Consider the following 18,347-nt stretch of genomic DNA (forward strand, 5'->3'; position numbering starts at 1 on the left):
GTATAGCTGTATACTATGACTTTGCTTGCTCTTTTAGTTTTGAACAAAAAAACTTTTTCTAAAAAGGAAATTTGTTATTTTTAGCAAAATCTCTCATATATGGTAAAATAATATATTTTAAAATAGTGGAGGAATATGTTTCCTAACAAAATCTATATTTTAATATTTTGCTATTTTTAAAAATATTTCTATTCACACATTTTATATACAATATTTGTCTATATAATCAAGAGGTTTATTTATCGAGCTAAAAGTTTTTTATTTTCAAAATTAAATTGAGTATAGTTCAATAAATAAACAATATATACGATCTCATGATCGATTCTTTCACTTTACATATTAAAAAAAAATTATTTTTGAAAAAAATCATAAAATCAAACTAGAGATTTTGATCAATAACAACTAAAAGTGCTCCTTTTTGAAAAAAAAAATTGAAAACAAGTGACAAAAAAAAAAAAAAAAAAAAATCCAACCAAGCAATTAGACAAGACAGAAGCAGAATGACGTTCCAAATCACATGGTACTTAAAAGAAAATCGATGGTTAATCAAACTGATTATTGGAAAACGATGTGCAACAATTAAAACAATTAATTAAAGAAGTACGAAAAATATAATTAAATTCGTACGAACAGAAAAAAAAAAAAAAAAAAAGCAAAGCTGGGAGGGTTAGAGAGCTGTCCATTAGGTTTGATTCATGACCAAACAATCATGTTCATGTCCCCAATCCGTACCATGATTCAATAGTTGCCATGCCATGTTACATCCTTTTATTTTATTTTATTTTCAATTTCATAATTAATACTTCTATTGTTTTTAGCCGACAATTCCTACCCTTATTGGGATTAAATTAATCCTACTTTCTCTCCTATGTTTCCCACACATCAAACCTCCTCTTTCAACTCTTCATTTTCCTTTTAGTGTTGGCAAATTTAGTAAGAACATAATTTAATTTAATACTCTAAGAGAATAATATAGTTATCTATATGATCTTCGACCATGAGAAAAATTACAAAATCCCAAATTTTGTACACGTGTGATTAGTCATCATATACATCTTTCTCTCAAAAGTCTTACCCAAAAATATACGATTTACCCTTGAAAGTATTAGAAAGATTGACGTGATGAAGAAGAAAGCGATTGGTGAAGAGGGAAGAACGAGAATAGAAACGGAGATAGTTCATGTGAAAAAACGATTCAATGATTGCAACTTGATAAGTTAATGTAGTCTGGTGCTGGTTCAAAACCCTAAAGTGTAATATTTCAACCCTAGTTGTTAGTAAAAATAATGTAAAGAGGTAAAAGAAGGTGATGGGGATGGAGGGGGGGTGATTGATGTAGGAACGTGGGACAATAATTATTTGTGTCGTTGCTACACAATACATTAAATAACCAACCAATGAAAGAGGTTCCACAGTTTCACATCACGTCTCATCAGATATTTTCTTGGGTCCTATATTCTCTAATCAACGGCTCAGATTTATCCTCTCCTTCTCTCTTCACTTTATTATTCTTTTCACTCTGCAGTCAACTCATACCTAAACACTCTTCATCATAATAATCATCATATGATTCAATCCAACTATAAAATGAGATTTAATAATACTTCTAAAACTATGCATAACTTATTTATTTAGAGATATTTAACTACCCTAGAGATACTTATTTATTTACATTTTATTACACTTACGTAAACTATGTAAACAATAATATATAGATACAATTATGAGGTCCACTTTTTAGACTATTGTTGATGCATTATGTTTTTAGAGAGATATAAACATGAACGTAAGTTAGAGTGAAGAGTTTTTTAATTTGACGATCATTAGATTGAAAATCAAACCATCAACCTTTTAAATAGTAGTCGGTATCTTCCGAATTAACTATATTGCAAACAAATGAAAGCATAAAAGAAATTTACAACTTGTTTAAAATAGTTTAATTAACTTATTATTATATATTTTGGTTACTTTTATTTGTATGTTGTTAGTGTTATTATCGTTAGTCTCTAATCTTTTTTTCTTTTTTTTAACAAAACAAGGGTGAAAATTGATTCTCTTAATTTTATTTTGGGAAACAAAAAAGAAGTTTAGGATTAGGTTTTTAAATTATATATGTATATATAAAAAAAAGTTTTTGAATTGGATATGAAGTGGATATTCAAAAAGCTATCCAATTTTGAGTGTGTTCAATACTATTGTGCTCATTGTCAACAACATACTAGAGATCATTGGGATTTAAAAGAAATATTCCATAAGAAAAAATTAAAAGCAATATTGTACATAGAAATCATGACATTACATTATTATACGTATGTATTTTCTAAAGATATTTTTATACTTTGACTATGAACAATAAAAAAAACAGTATAATTAATTAATAAATTAACATACCAACAAGAACCTAACTCATTTGACATGATTGGAATGTACGTAAAGATCTAAAAATATATGATTCAAACCCTCTACTCGGTGTAAATTAATATCAATTAATCTTTATATTAATTTTAATTAGTTAGTTAAATACGGATATATTATTTACAAAAAAATTAATATTCATTATTCCCAATATTTCGAGATCCAAAAAAGGGACTAAATGATAAGTTTAGATCTCCATTTTATTCCAAAATAATAACAACAACGAAGTATTCTCATTTATTATGTAAAGTTGCATTGGTATTTGTGTTGAAAATGGAAAAAGGAAATTACCAATATCAAAAGAATTTGATAGTAACAAAATAACAATGATGGATTTAAGAAACAGAAGCCTTTTTGGCAGTAGAAAATTGGAAAGAAATAAAATGAAAATACAAAGGGTCATAAGACGATGAGATTGAGTGTCCCATCCCCCACTTTCTCCCTCTGCATTTCAAATTCCTTATTCGTCCCCCATGTCCTTCCATATGTGTAATTATTCACTTTCTTTTATTTTCTTTCTGACCCTAATTATTATAAACCATGATTATAAAATTGAAAATTGGCAACGGGGCGCAAGACGAGCTTAGAGATGCTCTCCCGATCTAGAACATTGCTATGACTTTTAATCTATGTTGTAATTTGGAAAGGAAGTTGTACTGCAAATTACTTCCATTCATGATAAGCCACATCAATGTCTTAAGTTATTGAAGTGAAACCTAGAACGTTTAATAAAGATACCAAATCATGGGAATATTAGAAATGTTCATATTCTCATCTTTGTTCATAGGTTAAAGTATTTGAATAGACAATTTTTCAATTGGTACATTCGAATTTTGTTTATATATTTGAGAAAAATATTATTGAAGGAAACAATAATGGTAAATACTTTTTGAAGGAAAATAGTTAAGTGGTTCCCTTTAAAGCAATTTAAGTGGCTTTTTATCTTTTTCCAAAAATTTTCATCCCACTTTTGACTATTAAATTAAAGCTTGGAAAAACGTTTTTAATTAGTCAAAAAGGAGTTTTTACCACTCTAAAATCTTAACCAAATATTGCCCAATAAAAACAAAACAAAACAACAAAGCACTTTTTAGTCCTCTATAAACATGTTGGTATTACATGCTCAAAACAAATGTTACGAGAATGTAAAAATTGAGACTTCAACCTAACCTAATTTTAAGGAGATTAAATGACTAATTTATTAATAGGTCAACTAATGATAATATTGATGTAATATTCGTTACACATATATAATAACAAATATAAAGTTGAGAGAGTCCGAGTTCCCGCATCTACACTGAAGTTCTAAAGCTTTTCTAATGAAATCTTCACGTTGAACCAACTTATATTAGAATTTCAAGGTGTTAATTAACGTTTCTTTTTTCAAATGATTTGTACTGTTTTGTAATGATCTTTATTTGTATAGGAATCTAAATTGACGAAGGAATACAGAAGTTGAAAGAAAACAAGTGGAGGAGAGGCAAAATTTTCCAACTATCTATATTTCGTGTTTGAATTAATGAATTTTCCAAATCTTTCATCAACAGATGGGGAGAAGAAAGTAAAAAGAAGACAAACCGTATTTTACATTTTTTTCAAATGGACCTTTATTTATTTTATTCAATAAATAAAATAGTAATTATTATTTTATTTAGTTCAAATTGAGAATATAAATTAATTTACTATCATGCTTTATCTTATCTATCATCATGCATATTTTAAAAGTTTTAAAAAATGAGTTGAGTTCATAATATATGAAAATCTATTTTCCTAAATGCTTTATCTTCTTTGTTATAATATACTTCAATAAAATAAGAATATTGTTGTGATGATTTGTATCCTTTATCATTATAATTATCATGATAGTAAAATATTAAAATTATTTAAATAATAATAATAATAAATAAATAAATAAATAAATAAATAAATAAATAAATAGGTTATAAAGAGTTTGAATGGATCGTAAAAATTTATCACTATATTTCTCTATTAAGTATAAATATTTATACTTAATAGAAAAATATAGTGATAAATTTTGTTTTCACAATAATTTGTCAATTTTTTCTTTTATATTTAAAAATCCTCTTTTTAGAATGTCCATTTTTAATATAAAATTTATATTTATAAAACATAGTTTGTATTACCAACAAATTAAACGTTTTAAAGTAAATGATGTAATTTTAACTTATTCATTATCATCTTCATGAATTTGTGTTTCTCTCTCTTCAATGATTTCATTTACCACTGTGTTTCTTATCATCTTAGACTTAGTATTACAAAAACACACAAGTATTTATATGTGTGTATATATATGTATTTACCACAGTAAAAAAAGAAAAGAAAAGAAAAGATAGATAAAAAGGGTGAAAGTAGACAAACAGATTTTACTTTTGGTTAAAACAAAACATACTATGTTGTGACCTATTTATTTTAATTATTATTGTTGTTATTATTAATTTTGTACTCCGAAGTTTTCATTAAATCTCACATAATTATACGATTTAATATTATGTTAGGCATAAAATTCATCAATTTCATATTTAATAAATCATTTTGTAATTTATCTAACCCCAATGTTTTATAATTAGAAAGAAGTTACCTGATTCGATAAAAATGTTCTGTAAAAAATAAATTACTTAACCAAATATTTACGTTTCATTTACAAATTAATATATAATAAAGAGTAAATATTTACGTTTCACGTACAAATTAATATATAATAAATTTTATATTTATTGATTTTATTTTGTGTAAATAGTTTGTCAATTTTTTTTATTTTTTTTGAAAATTTCTATTTAAAACTTTCCTGAATAATTTTAAATTACCATGAATAAAGTTTGATCAAACTATAAAATATTATTTACGAGGTTATCATAGAAATTAGAATTTACTTTTTAAAACCACAACTAAATTCTACATTTTTTCTATACTATGAGACTCATGATTATTTTATTTAACTAATTTTGTTAAAAATGAATTTTAATATCTTAAATTTAAGATTCATCGAAAATATATTAATTTATTTGTGATATTTAAAAGAATATTTTTAAACGATATTTTTAAATGTTACAAAAGGATTAAAATACTTAATGATCTCAAATTGTATAAGACGGTGAACACTATTTCAAAATTTTATATTTTATAATGTACATAGAGTGCTTATAAATTCTATAAAATTATTTTATATTTTATAGAGAAATTTTCATAAATATTTTATATTTATGGTTGCCTAACAGAATCAATTTTTTATTATGGATAGTATTTTTCATTGTGGGTACGTAGACTTTTTTTTCATTTTTAAAATTGTCAAATATTTTATCCTTTTTTATATTTTTGAAAAACCTCATAATTTATAAATATTTCTTTAGAGTGGTTTAAAAGTATAGGATTAAACGACTAAAATAACATTTTAATAGATAATATAATACATAAAGAAAATTTAACCTAACCTATATAAGGCTATATAATATATTATAATTTGGGGGTGAAAAGAATAGAAAGTGTGAAGAAAAAAAAAAGGGAACAACGAAGAAGATGGAAAAACAAGAGTTGATTTTTACAGGGGATTCTATAAAAATCAGAGATTTCTTTCTAGCACTCTCTCATACTCATATTCATAGAGCTCAATCTCTCTCTAGACTGTCCTTTACCTTTTTCCCTAATCTCTCACTCTCCTACACAAAAGACAGCTCCAAATAATATTGGGTTTCGTTTCGTTGATTGATTGTGTGTTTTACAGAGTACCCAACAACAGAACAACACACACAAAGAATTCGAAAGAGAGACACAGAGAAGCTAAAGCCATCCCAACCTTAAAGGGCTTTCTTTGTTCGATAAAAGCTTTCAGTGAAGTCACCCACCATTGGCAACTCCAACTCCACCATTACTATTCACTCTTCTCCTGCAATTTCAGCAGCTTTCCATTTCGTTTTGTCACAACAGCAAACAACCAATCTTGGCTCCACCATTCAGCCCTTTTGTTTCTTCATTGTATACCCAGTTCATTCAATTGAACTTGTGTACGAAAGGAAGGAAGGAGCCCCCATCATTATTTTCTTTTACCTGAAATCATTGTGTTTGTTTCCCCTGATGAGAATGGCCACCAAGCTCTAGCTTCTTCTACTGGGGTTCTACTGTGCTGAGATCTGTCTCTTTCTTTGCTTCTTGCTTTCGGGTTTTGGCGTTTTTGGGGGTTGAGATCTGATTTTTCCCCCTTTTGCATTTCTGGGCTTTGTTTGATTTAACTCTGTTCTTGTTGGGTTATTGAAGGAATTTGATTGAATCGTTGGAATTCTTATCACCTTAAGTTTAGAATTATAGTTTTTTTGTTGTTTAACAGTGGACTTTCGGCTCTTGGTACTGGGTTTTGTTTGTTGAGCTTCGAGGTTGCTGTGGCATGAAGTCTCCGATCGAAAAGTTGTGTATATGGGGGGTTTGGGTCGAGAAAATTAGATGCGGGTGAGGTTGAAATTGATCGTGTTCTTTAGCGAAACCGGCTTCGGCTGAGATTTTGGGCGGTGGGGGTTGGGTTGTGATATTCCCAGATGAGGTTCCACTGTTTGTAGTTTACTTTTTGAAGATTCAGATTGATTTGCTGGTCGATTTATGGTATTTCTGTAGTGATAAGAAAGGTTGTGCAAAAAAAGTTGTTCTGCAGTCGTTGTTGCGTTCTTGGAAGATACTTTGGTGCTTCAAATTTGTGGGTCAATTTCTTTTTGTTTGTTGGATCTCACTGAAATGAGGCTTTCAACTGCTGGTTTTAGTCCTCAGGCTCCGGAAGGTATAAGTTTCTTCTGCCTTATTTTATTTTATTTTATTTTATTTTTTCTTCTTCTTTCTTCTGAAGAATAAGACTACTTTCCATCAACGAGATGCTCATATTCCCTTTTCGTTTCCTGCTTGATTTCTACTCCTTCTCTCTCCTTCTGGTTTCTGGAAGGCTTATCTGGCTCAATTCCCCTGTCAAATGATCCACTCTCTCTGTTGGGTGTTATTTTCTTTGGGAAATTTCTTATGTTTGCTGTTATCTTTTGATGAAATGCTGGGACTCATTGAAACTTGTATCAAAATTTTCAGGGGAGAGGAGAGTTCTTAATTCGGAGCTTTGGCATGCATGTGCTGGCCCACTTGTTTCTCTACCTGCTGTTGGAAGTCGGGTTGTTTATTTTCCACAGGGTCACAGCGAGCAGGTGAGCCTATGAGGTTTATTCTTTTGCTCAAATTGAATTTAGAAACTCCCTCTTCTGATTTGGAATTTGTGTTTGCCTATTGTTGTAATAATATTCATGTTTGTGAGTTCTGAACTTCCCAGCTAAATTTTTATCCTTGTTCATCACTTGTTTTTTCCCCGGGTGAGAGGAGTTATTTCTTTTAATCCAAGAAGATAATCTTGAAGATCTTCAGTTGGTTTAAGCTGTTTATGCTTGTACTTGATGTTGTCTGCACTTGTTCTTGTGTTCTGGCGATTATAAGAGGAACAACTCAATTCATATTTCTTTTTCACGAAAATTTTCTTGTGTCTACCTTCCTTTGGAGTTCTATTTCATTCATATCAATCCCTTTCGGTTGTATCTTTTCGCCAGATCTTTTTACCTGGCCTGCCCAGTTTGCTCCATGTTGAGTTTTTTCAAATATCATTTGAGTGTGATGGAGAAATTAGATTCTATAAAGCTGACATTTCCATTTGTTCTTTTGTATCCTATTGTTGTCTTTAATATTTCCACTATTTAACAAATTGCTTTTACTAAAATTTATCAGTTTGTGAGGAATCAGCTGTTAACATAATAATATTCATTGATTTTGAGTAGGTTGCCATATCGACCAACAGAGAAGTTGATGCCCATATACCAAGTTATCCAAGCTTGCCGCCTCAGCTAATCTGCCAGCTACACAATGTTACAATGCATGTAAGGCTTGTTATTAACTTCTAGCATGGGTTTGTTCGAATTCCAAAGGTTCTAATTGAACGACTTGATGATTGCAGGCAGATATTGAGACAGATGAAGTGTATGCCCAAATGACCTTGCAACCACTCACTGCTGTATGTTACTTTCATTTGATTTGAATAATGTATTTATAGGTCTCCAGAAGAACTTTGCCTGAAAAGGTTTAACGTTTTCTATAGCAAGAGCAAAAGGAGCCTTATCTTCCAGCTGAGTTGGGTGCCCCCAGCAAACAACCAACCAATTATTTTTGTAAAACATTGACAGCAAGTGACACAAGTACACATGGAGGATTTTCTGTTCCTCGTCGTGCTGCTGAGAAAGTGTTTCCTCCATTGGTAATTCTATAAATGCCTTCTGAAACATTGATCATAAGTATTCATTCATGTAGTTAAAACTGTTGCAACTGAGAAATATCATGTTTCGACTTCTAGGACTTCTCTCAGCAGCCTCCTGCTCAGGAGTTAATTGCAAGGGATCTGCATGATAATGAATGGAAATTTAGGCATATCTTTCGTGGTTAGTTTTCCGGAGTTAATGTTTTAAAAAGTTCCTCTACTCTTTCACCTCAACTTCCAAGCAGCTATTATGGTCTAATTACATTTTATTTGCAGGCCAACCCAAAAGGCATCTTCTTACAACTGGATGGAGTGTGTTTGTAAGTGCTAAGAGGCTTGTTGCTGGCGATTCAGTTATCTTTATTTGGTTCGTTTTTATGCTCTTTCTTTTGTGTAGGTTCAATTGGTTAATAGTTCAAAATAGAACTTCGGCATTTGTGTGACTGAAGCTACATGACTGTGCAGAGCATGTGGGCCGGCTGTTCATTCATTTAGACTCCACATTTATTCGTTCGAATTTGTATCATATTTGCAATTTTGGGACTTTTCAGGAATGAAAAGAATCAATTACTGTTGGGGATCCGGCGAGCTAATCGACCACAAACAGTGATGCCCTCGTCGGTTCTGTCTAGTGACAGCATGCACTTGGGGCTTCTTGCTGCTGCAGCACATGCAGCTGCTACAAATAGTCGGTTCACAATATTTTATAACCCAAGGTTTGATTTAGCAAGGGTGGTGCATTGTCTATTTCTAGTTCTTGTGAGTGGTTTTTGATCCCTCTTAATTTTATTGTTGACTCGAAGTCACATTATTTTTTCATTCAGGGCTAGCCCATCAGAGTTCATCATACCTCTGGCCAAGTATGTTAAAGCTGTGTACCATACCCGTGTTTCTGTTGGTATGCGTTTTAGAATGCTATTTGAAACAGAAGAATCAAGCGTTCGTCGGTAGGTTTCCAAACATTTCAGCTGTTTGTGATTTGAGTTAACTGATCAGTATTAATAGCCTCTTGTGGGGTATGCTTTATTCCCTTCGTACACTACTTTCATGTGTAATTGTGCAGCATCAAATTGACTTCACTTCCCAAGTTTCCATTAATTATATGTGTGTGTGTTTTTGGGATCATTCATTGAGAAATTGAACTGTGGAGTCATGGACCTCTAAGAGTTGCGTGTATGTTTTCCAGTTACATGGGCACTATTACTGGCATCAGTGATTTAGATTCTACCCGGTGGCCAAATTCACACTGGCGCTCAGTCAAGGTTGGTTTACGTTACCATTTTACTTTTTAAGATGAATTTGGAGTTCAATTGTCTAAGCAATTACTTAACTTTTGTGTTGTGTAGGTTGGATGGGATGAATCTACAGCTGGGGAGAGACAGCCAAGGGTTTCCTTATGGGAGATCGAGCCACTTACAACCTTCCCAATGTATCCTTCTCCATTTCCTCTCAGGCTCAAGCGCCCCTGGCCAACTGGATTTCCCTCTTTCCATGGTATAATAGTATGGGACTAGCATAATAAATTTTTCTTCCCTTTTATGATTTTGAAGTTTGGTTTATATTTTTCTCTAGTCTTCTATATGCTGTATTTAGCTATTGAGAGAAGTATTCCTCAGTTGTGTCTAATTAACTTGGCTGTGTGCTTCCTGTCTCAGGTCTTAAAGAGGACGATCTGGGATTAAATTCTCAACTAATGTGGCTACGGGGAGATGGTCTAGATCGTGGAATTCAACCTCTGAACTTTCCCGGAATTGGAGTTGCACCATGGATGCAGCCGAGGCTTGATGCTTCTATGGTGGGTCTGCAGCCGGAGATATATCAAGCAATGGCTGCTGCTGCACTGCAGGAGATGAGAACCGTAGATCCTGCTAAGGCGCAAGCTGCTTCACTTCTTCAATTCCAACAAACTCAAAATCTTCCCAACAGGCCTGCTACTTTCATGCCACCTCAGATGTTGCAGCTGCCTCAGCCTCAGCCTCAGCCTCAGCCTCCACAGACCTTTCTTCAAGGTGATGAAAACCAACATCTCTCTCATTCTCAGGCCCAAAGCCAGCCTACTGCTGTTCTTCAGCAGGAGATAAAGCATCAAACATTCAACAACAACCCCCAGCAGCAGCAGCAGCAGCAGCAGCAGCAACAGCAACAACAACAGCAACAACCACAACAGCAAGTGTTTGATCACCATCAAATTCCCAGTCCCATATCTACAATGTCTCAGTTCAGTTCTGCATCCCAATCCCTGCAAACAATTCCTCCATTATGTCGGCAACAGAGTTTTTCTGATTCAAATCCCAACCATGTGACGAGTCCCATCATTTCACCCTTGCACAGCCTGTTAAGTGGTTCATTTTCACAGGATGAATCATCTCAGATACTTAACCTTCCTCGAACCAATCCCATGATACATTCATCTACATGGCCGTCAAAGCGAGCTGCAATCGATCCTCTTCTCACTTCAGGAAATTCTCAGTTTGTTCTTCCCCAAGGCGAAAATATAGGGACAACTCCGGCTAATATCTCTCAGAATGCTATTTCATTGCCGCCTTTTCCTGGGAGAGAGTGTTCATTAGATCAAGGGAATGTCGATCCACAGAGTAATCTTCTCTTCGGTGTCAATATAGAGCCTTCATCTCTTCTAATGCAGAATGGCATGCCAAATCTTAGGGGAATTTGTAGTGACAGTGACTCAACAGCTATACCTTTTTCTTCCAATTATGTGAATACTGCTGGTGCCAACTTCTCTGCCAATCCAACTGGGACAGGGACACCTTCCAATTGCATTGAGGATTCAGGTTTCTTGCAGTCTCCAGAAAACACTGGCCAAGTAAACCCACCAACCAGAACCTTTGTAAAGGTTGCCCTCTTTACCAAACTTGGTTTGATTCATTTCACTTTTGCCTTTTCTGTAGTTTGTGTTTTCCTTGCTCCTGTCTGATGGTTGTATTGTTGGTATTTGAATAGGTTTACAAGTCGGGGTCCTTCGGTAGATCACTGGATATTTCCAAATTCAGTAGCTACCATCAGCTACGCAGTGAGCTTGCTCACATGTTCGGCCTTGAAGGCAAGTTGGAGGACCCTTTGAGATCAGGCTGGCAGCTTGTATTCGTTGACCGGGAAAATGACGTCCTTCTTCTTGGGGACGATCCCTGGCCGTGAGTTGCTTACTTTTTAATTACATCCTTTTAGAATTCCCATTCCCTATATATTTGTTGATATGCTAGCTTTTCATTTTGTCGAAACTTTTAGTTTTTTCTTGATGAGCATGGCATCATCTTTTCTTTGACAGGGAGTTTGTCAACAGCGTGTGGTGTATCAAAATACTTTCACCACAGGAAGTGGAGGACATGGGCAAACGCGGCCTAGAGCTCTTGAACTCTGTCCCTATTCAGAGGCTCTCAAATGGCAGTTGTGATAACTACGCCAACAGACAGGAGTCATCCAGAAATTTGAGTTCTGGGATAACTTCTGTCGGGTCTCTCGAGTACTGAGGCATTTAACCGGTCAACATGCCTTCTCTGTACTATTATTAGCTCTCTCAGTTACTTTTTCTTGAGAATGTAAAAGCAATGTTAGTTTGTTAACTTGAGCTCAGATATGAGCCAAAAACTGTAATTAATTAAGTGGTTCCCTCTCTCCCTTCTGTTTTATCATACATACAGGTATTCAGGACAGCTTTGTATGACTGGAGATAGCTTTTGTTATTTGCTATATATTGCAGTTTTATAAATGAAAGTTCTATTAGAACCGGCTAAAACCTTCTTTTGTCTTGTTTGATTTGGTCCTTTACTTAGGTTTAAATTATATACATTTGTATTTAATAAGCTTCAAAACTATGAAAATGACCATAAAGTTCATTGAAAGCTCTCTGTTTATGCTTTGTCAATTGAACTTTTAATGATTTGGCTAGCTTTATTGGAATTGATTCCAAGGGTGATTTTTTTTTTTTTTGTTTTGAAAACGAAATTGTTCATATTGGCACAACTGGTTTGTGTGTACTAAAAGTGATGGCAAAAAGGTTCTTGAAAACAAACCATTTTAACTTTTAAAAAAGTAATGCATAAATGTTTTTCTAACCATCCACAAAACAAAGAAGCTTTAGTAATGAATACTTGGATGTAACCTAAACTGTATCCTGTTTCTGTCTTTGCTTTTTCTTCTATCACAAAAGAAAATAAATATTAAAAGAACATTTTAGAAACCATAATAATTTGTTGGTACAAAGAAAAAAAAAATATATTAAAGAATATCTTTTTTCTCAAGTATTTTTAGCCATGAGGATGAGAAATAGGAACTAAAATTTACTTGGTTGGGAGTCGTGTGATCATACAACTCCAAAAACTACTTTACTTACAACATGGTAATGGCTCATGGGCCCTTTTGATGTAGATAGGGATGTCTCCTCAATTTTTCTCTCCCCCCAACCAAATGATTCCTTCATTTCTCATTACATGGGAATTGGGAATAGAAGAGAAAAGGCATGAAGAGGGGAAAAAATCATTCAATTATTACTTGAAACAAAAAATCTTTTAGCATTTTCTTTGTCGAAAAGTTCGTCCATCCAAGTAACAAAATAGTTTCGTTTGTGTAGATATCTAGTTAAAGTTACTTATAATTTTTACTCGAAAGTAGATTCTACAACTAATTGAAAAGATTATGTATAAAGAAGTATGAGTGATCCATCTACTTTTATTGATAAGAAATACGAGAGAATTAAGAGTGCAGTAGATTTAGGGTTACTAATGGATTGAGTAAATTGTAAAAATATTAAAGAGAGAAAAAAGGTGTTGAAAAAGAAAAGAAAAAGAAAGATGGTAAAAAGTAGACATAGTACATGAAGGTACTAATTTGTAGGGATGAGAAAAGAGAAGATAGGGCATCAGAACCCCTACTAGGCACAACACAACATCCCAACCCACTCTTTGTTGTTGTGATATTATTATTATTATTATTATTATTATTATTATTATTATATTTTCCTACTTTTTTGCACAACTTTGGAACACTAACCACACCCAAATATCACTCTTCACAAGCCACATCTTCAACCTTCATCTGTTAAAAGTTTGGTGAAGGCAAGAAAAGAAAAAATGAAAGAGGAAGAAACCATATTTACAAAAGATATATATTATTGAATTGCTTAAAAGTTCGTAAATAATTTGATTGACATCTTATTAAAATGAATCGTTTGCTATATCGTTTTCAAATGTAGCAACGATATTTTGCCAAGCACTCAAACATTATTGGCATATTTCTTACATTTTGAGAAAGTTCCATAAACTTACATTTTGATGCTTCTTAACAAAAAGATGCATCAATTTGTGGAAAAAAAGAGTACAGATAAGTTTTTTAAAGATTAGTTATTTTAGGGTGAAACTACGTCCAAATCGAATCTGTATCACTTAAAATTGGCCATGATCTTGGGCACTTTCATTTAACAACAATCTTTGATCGATTCAATTTTCAGTGAAAATCATGCCAAATCCACAAAGGCAAACAATCAAGCTTTCTCACTGTATTAGTTACAAGAAAGGAAAATGGCTCTCTTCCTATTGATATTTTTCATCCAGAAAATGAAGTTACTGCTCTCTGTTTATTCAATATGGACACTCTCTGAGGTAAGGATTTAATTCATCAACTGCAAAATTCTCTACCGGAAACTGAGGCTGCTTGAAAGATCCAAGTTGAGCATCAACATTATATAGATGACTATCTTGAATAATTCATTGTTATTTTCTTCTCTTTTGGGTTCTATCACAGCCAACCACAACAAATGTAAGGGGAGGATGGCATTCGGCCTGTCTGCCGAATGTGTTCTGCCTGTGCTGCTGCTCTTTCTGCTTCTTGCTTCTTCCGGCACTCGGCTGCTGCCCGTTTTTCTTCTGATTTTTGCCTTGTCATGGCAATCTTCTTCATCATCTTCACTTCAGCTTGAGCTCTCATTTGCTCAACTTGGGCCTAATTTGTGTCAAAATATAGATCAGTACTAATATGGTTGCCATATTGACTTTCATTGTCATGATATGGGATCCCTTTTAAATGATAACAATCATTGATTTATAGACCTAGACCTTTAAGTGCAGCCTAAATAAAAAAGATAGGCAGTTGGCTCAATTTAAAGGAAATCTAATTACCTCTACTCTCCGCATTTCAGCCTCTAGCTTTGTTTTCTGCTGATTTTCCCATGCTTGGATTTTGATCTCTTCGCGCTTATATCTGAGCAATGTTAAAATTATCTTATCAAATTAGAATGAATAACTTGTCACTAGATCTCCTAGATCTCAAAACTTAATAACCATAAGCTGGACTAAGGGGTTTCTGGTAACCACATGAGTAATGAAGCATGTGAAACTGTAAGGGGCAAACCTTGCTGTATGCTTAGACTTTTCAACTTCCTCCCATGCAGCAGCACGTTTTTCAAACTCTGCTCGCTCGAGTGCTTCCTTGTCAGCATTTTCAGCATTATGTCTTTTCCTTTCTGGCTCATCCTTACTTGCCCAAGCAGCAATATTTGTCTTGCCAAGCTGCATACCAAGTGCTAGAATCTCTCTTCTTGTCTTGAGCTTCATTTCATCTGCTGATAGTTCCTTTTTGCCATTTTCTGTCATTTGTTGCAACCCGATCGGCGATTGCTCAATAGGAGTTGGAGCTGGTGCATCTCTTCGAGGCGTGGAGGGAATTGAAGACGTTGGGCTGCGAAGTGGAGACGCCCCAACAGGAGTAGCTGTTCTTGAAGGCTCTTGGCTAGGAACTGGGGTCATTTCTGTTCCCATATCTCTCATTGAAACTGCTCTAATTGCAGGGATGCCTGAATAATGAAACGTACAAACTTTTTTTTCGTGAAATTTAAACATTTAAACCTATACATAAGCAAAATAGTATTACAAAAGATCAAAACAAAGAACATAATTGAGATAAGAAAAAATTAAATTAGTGTTCGTTTTATACCTGTAGAATCTTCTTTACTAACTTTCGAGGATGGGTTGTGATCCACTTCTTTCAGGTCCTTAATTTGAGAACATGAATCAATCATCACATTGTCCGCACAGGAATAAACCCCAGCCGGCACAAAAGAGAACTTCTCAGGCCCCATCTGCATTCCAGATTGATAGAAATCAACATGCTTTGCCTCCACAGCTCTACCAGTTGACGAACGAAGCTCAGAGTTTGCAGATTCTGGAGCAACCCTCACCATATTTGTTGCCGCCATTCTATATCCATGGGTTGGTGGGACATTCTTCTTAGAATAGTTGGCAGCCTGTCCATTATTTTGACGACTCATTATCCATTTCTCTGCATCATTCCACTTGGATGGCATCGGTCTCAAGTGGGACCTTGAAATGGAACTGTGTACAGACCTCTCCCCCTTGTGAAACTCGAAACTAGATGAACTTGCATTACTGTCATAATCCAGATTTTCGTCTTCTACTGATTTTGAAGGGTGAACTGTGCTAGAATTACAACCATCACCTTTCAGACATTGTTGCATTCTATTTCGAACGGATTCAACGTGTTCCTTCGGGAGGAACTCTTTTGGCAGGCTAGAAGACCGACCGTTCGGCTTTGGTTCTGAGACTGACTGATTCAAAACCTTTTCAGAGGGATCTTCAAAGCAGGAAGAAGTCACTGCATGACATGTCAGGTCTCTACATCAGTAAAAAAATAGACACAACATATCTTTCACAGAAACAAATGACAAAGAAACAAGTTCAGTTCAAGTTTCACCTTAAGACATAATTTAATGAAATTCTAATTGGTGGCTACAACGATGCTGTAATTTACTCAACAGAGAATAGAAATGAGATGGAAAGGGGAAATAAAAGAGTGTGAGCAGACCGACCTTCGTCTTCAAAGTCACCACTTTCTGTGGCCAATAATAAACTATTTCTAACAAACTCAGAGTCCTCAAGCTTGGAGGGAGAAGTTCTTGAAGAGTTGCTGTTTGATCCATCCTTCTTTTTATGGTGATGAGGTCCCATAAGCTTCATCCTCAGTTTACTTGGAGAAATTATACCTGTCTGAAATAGAGAACAACACCCATAAAGCTCTTCCAATACACAAATAAAAAAAATAAAAAATAAAAAACTACTGAAAAAGAAAGATCACAGAACATTCTATTCTTTCTTAAGTGGTTGAACAGACCCATCGCTCACAGTAAAAATTGATTTCAATACCAAACAAATTAAGAGCAATCAGCAGATTCAATCAGCACAAAACAAACCTCAGATCACTACATGCTCATCTATCAACCTAAACAAGAGTTCTTTTTCTTCTTCCCATACATATTCAAATACAACCTAACAGAAGCCAGAGTAGTTTCAGTAATTAAGTAAAAAAACAGAGTCAAACTTCAGCACAATTAAAACCCAGAAGAACAAGAACAGTCCAGCTAAATTAGCAAAAACGAACTTGGGCATTTCCAGTTTCCTAGCTAAGATGGAAAATAAAAACACCCACCTGAACTTTGTGAATCCTCTCGTACTCCATTAGAGCTCTAACTCTCTCTCTCTCTCCGAAGATGGGACTCTGCAAAATAGCTGAAGAGAGAGAGAGGAGAAGAAATAAAGTGAATGGCCGGTGAAGAAAGAAGAAGAAAGAAGACCCACAAGTCAATGTCAGGGTATATGGAAAAACCGACAAAGAGTGTGGAACAAGAGGGCAGTTTTTTGTTTTCCTACAAGCTCAAGAACAAATCCAACAAAATACAGAAGAACCCATCTCCGATTTTCACCAGAACAGTCGCCGGACCCACCAAAATGAGGTGGCAAGATGAGAAGAAGGCACAGAGAGATTGGTCGGCTATCAAATTGCCATTGACAATGGAGGAAACGGAAGAAAAGAGAGGATGGGTTTTGAAATTAGTAGGTGGGGATTTGAGAAGAAGACAAAAAGGAGGGAAAATTATGGGAAATGATTAAAAGGAACGAAGCATTGAACAATGAACAGTGAAAATGATGGGAAAGGAGAAAGGGGAAATTTCAATTTTCCTCTGCATAGAAACTGTTGTGAAAGTGTAAAGTAATGATCTTCATTCATTCATCCATCAATCAATTTACCAAATAATATTATTAATAATCTCAAAAACTCAATTCTAATTTATGAAACAATTTTTTCTTCTTCCCATCAATTTCTTGGCTTTAAATCTCCATTACAATTCTGGTCGTAACATTTAAATTTTATAGCCTAACAAACAAAATTACACATAAAATCTTGGCACTAAAAAAACAAGTAAATTTGTTTAATCTAATAATTTATATATATATATATATATATATATATATATATATATATATATATATATATATATATAAAGAAAGGTAGTGAATTGGGGGTTGGATTGACCGTACAGCAGAAGAGATGAGAGAGTCAGAAGAGAAGAGAAGAGAAGAGAAGGGAAGGGGTACTTTAGGATGGGAATTTACCAACATTTCCTTTTTTCTTTTTCCCTTGAAACAAAATACATTGAAAAAGTTCCCTTTTTTAAGTTTAAATTCTAACTTTAAAAGAAAAAATCCAAACATATTTGTTGAGTATTGTATGTTTTTGTTTGTACCTTTTTAATTAAGAGTTTTAAATTATTATTTTTAATCAGATCTATTAAATTGGTATATATTTATATTTTTTTAAAAGTATAAAACTTATCAGAAAATTGAAA

General features: G+C 33.7%; 2 protein-coding genes across 4 annotated transcripts; one reads left to right on the forward strand and one right to left on the reverse strand.

Annotated features, from left to right (window-relative positions):
- Positions 1-5,931: 5,931 nt before the first annotated feature.
- Positions 5,932-12,449, forward strand: LOC103484339 (auxin response factor 6). 2 transcript variants are annotated; one of them, XM_008441364.3, is made up of 14 exons: positions 5,932-7,195; positions 7,492-7,604; positions 8,223-8,321; positions 8,399-8,455; positions 8,540-8,695; positions 8,792-8,876; positions 8,972-9,062; positions 9,247-9,411; positions 9,520-9,642; positions 9,882-9,957; positions 10,042-10,189; positions 10,351-11,549; positions 11,657-11,847; positions 11,982-12,449. In XM_008441364.3, the coding sequence occupies exons 1-14, from the start codon at positions 7,153-7,155 to the stop codon at positions 12,181-12,183; spliced, it is 2,748 nt and encodes a 915-aa protein (XP_008439586.2). In that variant the 5' UTR covers positions 5,932-7,152; the 3' UTR covers positions 12,184-12,449. The 2 variants fall into 2 exon arrangements, with proteins under 2 accessions (XP_008439586.2, XP_050944491.1); XM_051088534.1 differs by lacking the exon at positions 5,932-7,195 and adding an exon at positions 7,367-7,397.
- A 1,639-nt stretch (positions 12,450-14,088) lies between these two features.
- On the reverse strand, positions 14,089-17,584 carry LOC103484340 (uncharacterized). Of its 2 annotated transcripts, none has more exons than XM_008441368.3 (6): positions 17,150-17,584; positions 16,533-16,710; positions 15,641-16,318; positions 15,059-15,521; positions 14,827-14,908; positions 14,089-14,650 (listed from the first exon to the last, which is right to left on the reverse strand). In XM_008441368.3, exons 1-6 carry the CDS (start codon positions 17,177-17,179, stop codon positions 14,447-14,449), a joined length of 1,635 nt encoding a protein of 544 aa, XP_008439590.1. In that variant the 5' UTR covers positions 17,180-17,584; the 3' UTR covers positions 14,089-14,446. The 2 variants fall into 2 exon arrangements, with proteins under 2 accessions (XP_008439590.1, XP_008439591.1); XM_008441369.3 differs by having other exon boundaries at positions 15,059-15,500; positions 17,150-17,580.
- Between the last annotated feature and the right edge of the window lie 763 nt (positions 17,585-18,347).

The sequence above is a fragment of the Cucumis melo genome, chromosome 8 (genome assembly GCF_025177605.1).
Source record: "Cucumis melo cultivar AY chromosome 8, USDA_Cmelo_AY_1.0, whole genome shotgun sequence".
Lineage (NCBI taxonomy): Eukaryota > Viridiplantae > Streptophyta > Magnoliopsida > Cucurbitales > Cucurbitaceae > Cucumis > Cucumis melo.

Excerpts from the sequence above, each read along its gene's own strand:
- LOC103484339 (XM_008441364.3), top strand. The coding sequence starts at position 7,153 with ATGAGGCTTTCAACTGCTGGTTTTAGTCCTCAGGCTCCGGAAG. Across the intron at positions 7,605-8,222 it reads CACAGGGTCACAGCGAGCAG|GTTGCCATATCGACCAACAG; the intron begins GTGAGCCTATGA and ends GATTTTGAGTAG. Across the intron at positions 10,190-10,350 it reads TGGATTTCCCTCTTTCCATG|GTCTTAAAGAGGACGATCTG; the intron begins GTATAATAGTAT and ends TTCCTGTCTCAG.
- LOC103484340 (XM_008441368.3), bottom strand. The coding sequence starts at position 17,179 with ATGGAGTACGAGAGGATTCACAAAGTTCAG. Across the intron at positions 14,909-15,058 it reads AAGTCTAAGCATACAGCAAG|ATATAAGCGCGAAGAGATCA; the intron begins GTTTGCCCCTTA and ends AACATTGCTCAG. Across the intron at positions 14,651-14,826 it reads CTGAAATGCGGAGAGTAGAG|GCCCAAGTTGAGCAAATGAG; the intron begins GTAATTAGATTT and ends GACACAAATTAG.